This window comes from Diaphorina citri, unplaced genomic scaffold (assembly GCF_000475195.1).
Source record: "Diaphorina citri unplaced genomic scaffold, Diaci psyllid genome assembly version 1.1 scaffold5247, whole genome shotgun sequence".
NCBI classification, from domain to species: domain Eukaryota; kingdom Metazoa; phylum Arthropoda; class Insecta; order Hemiptera; family Psyllidae; genus Diaphorina; species Diaphorina citri.
Window position 1 is genome coordinate 2,054 of NW_007382623.1, and position 6,303 is coordinate 8,356.

The 6,303-nt window shown below is 34.4% G+C and overlaps 1 protein-coding gene across 1 annotated transcript in view; it reads left to right on the forward strand.

The window, feature by feature from the left end:
- Positions 1-5,150, forward strand: part of LOC103521445 (probable glucuronosyltransferase Os06g0687900) — a gene marked incomplete at its 5' end in the record, with an annotated part of 6,404 nt that extends 1,254 nt beyond the window's left edge. The window contains 3 exons of the mRNA XM_017448815.2: positions 3,370-3,544; positions 3,913-4,148; positions 4,917-5,150. Coding sequence (XP_017304304.2) covers positions 3,370-3,544; positions 3,913-4,148; positions 4,917-5,135 — 630 coding nt within the window. The remainder of the gene's footprint in view (positions 1-3,369; positions 3,545-3,912; positions 4,149-4,916) is intronic.
- Between the last annotated feature and the right edge of the window lie 1,153 nt (positions 5,151-6,303).

Consider the following 6,303-nt stretch of genomic DNA (forward strand, 5'->3'; position numbering starts at 1 on the left):
AGTGTAAGAGAAATTTGAGTCCCCAATTTTGTTATTTTTCTCCTAAAATGTAGACCGCGCGTACTTTGAAATTTATTACACGAGTTGAGAAAGACTCCACGGTTTTTAACGAGTTTTCTTGTGATATTTTCTTAATTTTTTAGATTACTTTTTATTGTTTTGTTGAAGTTTTTTAGAAAATTATTTGTTTTGTTTATTTGCGTTTGTTTTTTCGATAGGTATCCCTTGTGAAGTGATTTAAATTGATAGTTGTGTTTATTTTGTGTTTTCCATGTGTTAAATCAAGTATTACCAATCTGTGATAAGGATTAAGGAGGAAGGAGTCAAAGCTGTGTCGAGATGATGTGTTTTTCTCTGAAAGGTGAGGTATAGGGACAGATGTGTAATAATTTAACCAAGTTGTCGCCAAACACAGCTAATGTCACTTTTGCAACAGTTACGAAAACTATAGCAAATGATATTCATCCAGACACAGAATTTGCAACAGGTTGTATTTTTGACCCACCGAAGTGAGCTCTAAGTTTTAACTCGCCAATATTTCTTTTAGTATTGGTGGATTTCACCAACACAAACAATATGGTTCGTCAGACTAATCGACCGTTATTGATTATGCGCCATTTTTTCAAAATTCTGTTTCACCATTCAAATTCTCCTATTAATTAAGGCAACGAGAGAAATCCTTTTGATTTCTGCAGTTGGTATTTCTGTAATATTATAAACGGTGTTCTGATTGGTTGAAATTTATTTTTACAAGCGCGGTTCTTTTTAAAACAAGTACTTTGATTTGAATTTTTTGTACTTTTTGGACTTGGAAAAATTTCTTCCAAAAAATTAACAATTTTGTCCATTCCCATTATTCTTTACACCTCTTACCTTTATGAGATAAAGGTAAAGCAACATTGACTTTAGTTAATATCTGGATGGGCGACTGTCAGGACTGTCTGCTGTCTGATTTTCACCTAATCGTAACAGTTTAGTCCTTGTCCTTGGACCATACCAGGAAAGACCAAATTTCATCTCTCTTCGACAAACCTATTATCAATAGGACATCTAGGTAGTAGGTCTGTAGTTACCAAAAATACAGATAAAATTACAAATAAAGACCAAGATGCTGTATGGGAAGAGATTTTATAGAGAAGATGGCATACCTACCTAAGTAATATCAAAAATCTTTAAATCAAAACAGCATTTCTGTACCCAATTTCCTAGATAATATTGGAATTGAGTTTATTTATTCATTTAGCATCGATGGCTATTATCTTACAACATTAAACATAGGTGTAACAAAGAATGTACATAGGTGTAACAAAGAATGTACAATTAAATTGAATGAGAATACATATAGAAAAATCAACATTGGGGTTATTAAAGTAAAAAAAGGACCCAATTTTACAAACATATTCATATTCAGTATTCTATTCTAGGGGGGGACGTTAAACAGGGAGTAGACCAGCCTGACCAGCTTAGTCTGGCTGGGGGAATATAAACAGTGAGTATATAAGCCTGAATTTCCTTTGCTAAAGAAATACCAAAGGTTGAGTCAAAGGGCACCCACTCGTAAAAATTGTAGCCAAAACCAAATGTCAGCCCAAAAGCAATCACCCTAGGGCTGATTGAAGGCTGACAAAAAACACCAACCCCGTCTGTACAGGGGAAAAGGTGAAGGAGAAAAAGATTCATATTCAGTATTCCTCCAGCTTCAACTGTCTAGATCTCATTTGTTTCTTGAGCTGCATCCTAAAAAGCTCCACACTCCTCAACTCCTTGAGATCTTTAGGTAATTTATTTATTGTAACTATAATAAAATTGTAGATTTGTAGGCAATTGAGTTTGCACTTTTTTTTATTAATACTGTCAACAAATAAATTATTTCTATTCCTTGTTAGATATTTATGCTTGTATTATTATTATTATTATTAATAGGTACCTACTGTCAACAAATAAATTATTTCTATTCCTTGTTAGATATTTATGCTTGTTCTTATTTTGAACTCTTCACGGGACTGCAGGCAGTGGGTTCACAGGGTTTCATAGTGGTCAGATGAGCGGTTTGGCCAGGTATGGAGTTTGAACAAGCAGGCAAACAAACACACACACAGGCAGATATTTGTTTTTATATGTGTATTGGATTATATTATTATAGATTTAGTTTAGTCTTAGCATTGTACCACATACAATTGTATAGGTATATGTACAAATAAAATTGATTTGATTTGATTGAACTAATAAATTTGATAGATATGGAGGGGTCAGTCCCAGTACCATTTTGTGTATAGAAGTAAGTATGTACATTGAGGATATTAAGTACCCCTGACGTTGAGAATACCAAGACAATTCAACATATCTACAATATGTGTTCTGTAAGGGGTTCCTGTTGCAATTCAAATGGCAGACTTGATTGAACTAATAAATTTGATAGATATGGAGGGGTCAGTCCCAGTACCATTTTGTGTATAGAAGTAAGTATGTATACATTGAGGAGGATATTAATTACCCCTGACGTTGAGAATACCAAGACAATTCAACATATCTACAATATGTGTTCTGTAAGGGGTTCCTGTTGCAATTCAAATGGCAGATTTCACCAACACAAACATTATAGACATTTGTTTTGCAGAATCTGAAGTTCATCCATTTGAGTTTTGTTAAATAGAAATATGCCACTTTCTAGTATACATATTCAAAATGTGGTGTAAAACTCATGGCTTTGTCCAGACTCACACCCAGGTATTTGCATGTTGATACCTACCTATTCTGAAATTTCAGATCCCATTTTTACGGATAGATTCAGGGACAGAATTTGGTTTCTAGCACTTTTAATCAATCTCTCCTCTTTCTTTGTATCGGTACCACTGATGCTCATTTCTCTGGAAATATTCAAGGAACTCAATGGCCTCAATTTCAGAATCAAAGTTTTCAGCCATTGTAGGTAATTAAACAGTATTGAAAATCAGCTTAGATCAAAGTCTTAAAATTAAAAAACAGCAAAACGCTTTCTTTCAGAAAATAGAAAAAGAAACTATTAAAAAAAGCAATAAGCAAAACACTTTCTAATAGAAAATCTGGAAATTCTGAAAAGCTGAAAAAAAAAAATGAAAAATCCCAAAAAAAGTAAACAAACACAAAAAAATCATCCGTTAGGACATCTTATGAGAGAATTTCCTATCATTAAATTAGTAGGGTGAATTGATGGGAGAAATGTCTTAACGGAGGTTGGTGAAATGCAATTTTCAACTTTAATTCCCCATCAGTGCTTAATGATTCAATTAAGGCTTGATTGAAGTTTGGTGAAATCCGCCAAGAGAATCTTAATTCTCCAAATGGAGAAAAAAAAAAATATTAGGTACCTACTTATTATTTTGCTGAAAGTTCCGAACCATTTTATTTTCAGCATCAGATGATGAGGTTGGAGAGATGGCAGAAGGTTCATTACGTGCAATGTTAATTCAAACTCAGGAAGAGCTGCGAATCTCTCGACAACAACTGCTTTTCTATGAACAGATCTTAACTTCATCTTGCCGAAGTCAAGTCAATGCTTATTATGGTAAGATAGGTCTTCAACTTTGTTTTTTTGTTTTTTTTTTTTTTTTTTTTAAGGGGCCAATATTTTTTTTTTAAAAATGTTGAATGATTTTTTTTTTTTTTTTTTTTTTTTTAAGGGGCACATATATTTATTTTAAAAATGTTGAATGAGATTGTTATTCCATTAAGTTTGTATTTCTAGTCTTGGAATTTTTCATGAGATGAATATGTTAATCTTTTTTTTTTTTAATAGGTACCTATTGGTTCAACTTTATTTATTAGAATTTAGGATACAATTTTTACAATAAAACAAGTTCCTTGGGACATCTAATGTGAAATCTCACAGTAGATACCCCATTACCAAGCTTTCTTTTATTTTTTTTTTTTCAGGCAATGATAAAGTTCCCATTATTTATGTGATAACCCCAACCTTTGCCAGACCTGTACAGAAAGCAGAACTCACAAGACTGTCACATACTCTCATGTTGGTTCCAAAGTTACACTGGATTATCGTAGAAGATGCACCAAATAAGACTGAATTAGTTACTAACCTGCTCCACCAGAGCAATATCAACCATACTCATCTCCATGCACTCACTCCAACACAATTCAAATTAAAGAAAAAGGTAAGGAGTTATTTTTAAATGGTGAAAGATGAAATTATCTTTGGTTAGGTGGCTCACTGCTTGAAAATCCTACTAGGTATAAAGAAAGAAAAAAAAAAATCAGATAGCTTTCATGATCTTTAATGAAAACCGTTTTTTATAATGGTCAACCATTTGAGCACCATTTGAGCAAAAGGAGAAAAACAGTTTTACCTACATTCAAAAATTCAAAACAAACAAATTGTTAATTTATTTTATCATCAGGGGGGAAATAGTGAAAGATGAAATTATCTTTGGTTAGGTGGCTCACTGCTTGAAAATCCTACTAGGGATAAAGAAAGAAAAAAAAAATCAGATAGCTTTCATGATCTTTAATGAAAACCGTTTTTATGATGATCAACCATTTGAGCAAAAGGAGAAAAACAGTTTTACCTACATTCAAAAATTCAAAACAAACAAATTGTTAATTTATTTTATCATCAGGGGGTTTCAAACAGAGATAGAAAATAGGTTATCTTATGGTTTTAAACTATCAAATTCGCTAACCTAGTTGTATTGGTTGGTAGCGCGTCTGCCTTGTAAGTGCTAGGCCGCGGGCTCGATTCCCGCCCGGGGGCGGATTTTATCCTGAACGGATGTTGTTCGCTCTCGGAACGACTCTCTTTTTCCTATCCTGTGTTCTTTCTCTCTTCAATTTCGGGACGATAAGACCTTAGCAGTTACAGTTCCCTCTATCAAACCTCTTTTTTTAAGTAATACCTAATAACTTTTGGGTGTTTCCAATTGCAGGATCCTCATTGGAAGAAGCCCCGAGGTGTACAACAGAGGAATGCAGCATTGGAGTGGTTGAGATTGTACAGATCGGGTGATAATGACAAAGGCATTGTATACTTTGCTGATGATGACAATGTGTACAGCTTGAAAGTCTTCTCAGAGGTAAAATCCACATTCAAGTTATTGTTTCATTACAAATTTTCATCAGTAAAAGATTTCTTCAAATTAAATTGATCTCAAGGGCAAGGAAAACTTAGACCCTTGACAAATGGTGTGCCTGAAGGGATGTAATGTATTCCACTCCATTGCCTTTTATTTTACATGAATTTACTATTCCTCTTAATTATATCATAATATTCATAATCTAGCCAAAGTCAATTACTTTTCATTGTTAAAAAGTTTCTTCGAATTAAATTGATCTCAAGGGCAAGGAAAACTTAGACCCTTGACAAATGAAGACCCCTCGGGAAAAAAGATGGGAGTCCAATTTTCAAAAAAAATGAGTTAGATACGTTATATAGTACTTCCCCCCCAAAAGCCCTTCCTAGTTTATTAAATTATTTCTTCCTTAAAGTAAACAAGACTACGAGTATTAGGAGTAAGAAAGGGTGAGGGAAACAAAAAGTGAATTAGAAGAGTTTGAAGACAAAGTCCTTAGGCTCCATGATGGGTTAAGATTCTATCTACATTCTACCTCTTTGCTGACTCTACATGAACTTGAAGCACCTCTCTACAAATAACTGCTGATTGGCCAATTCTTTCTCCTCTTTTTTCTCTTCAAGTTTTATTTCGTGTTCTTCTCTTGCCTGTTCTTTACATACCCATATTTAAATCAATAAAACACGATTTTTTTTCTCCTTCTTCGGAAATATCTGCTTTACCTTCCGAAGAGTGTTTCAAGATTTTTTTTTTCGAACACTTTTTTTTTCATCCTAAAGTTTGACGTATTGAGAGCAATGGTTGATTTCAAGTGTCGAATGAAGGAGGCTGAAGTTATACCTACCTGCCTGCGAGTTGGATGAAATATGAATTGATGTACCTAGTAGGTACCTACCTAACTACCCCCCTCTCTACCGTAATTAAGTCCGTTTCAATTTCCGTATGCGGGTTCGATTCCCGCCTGGGTCGAATTTTATCCTGAACGGATAAGGCCCGTTCTTTGAACGGCTGGCTTTCTCTTATCCTGTCTTCCTTTTCTCTTCGATTTCGGGACGATAAGACATAGCCGTTACAGTTCCCTCTTTTCGGTTCATCATAGCTCTAGATCAGGGGTTTCCAACTTCCATGTGTATGCGGGCCACATACATAGGGGAGCATTGTAAGAAACCCCCCCCCACCCCCCAACTTTTCAGGAACGCATTCCAATCAAATTTTGAGCGCCGCAGGCGAAATTTTTCAACAT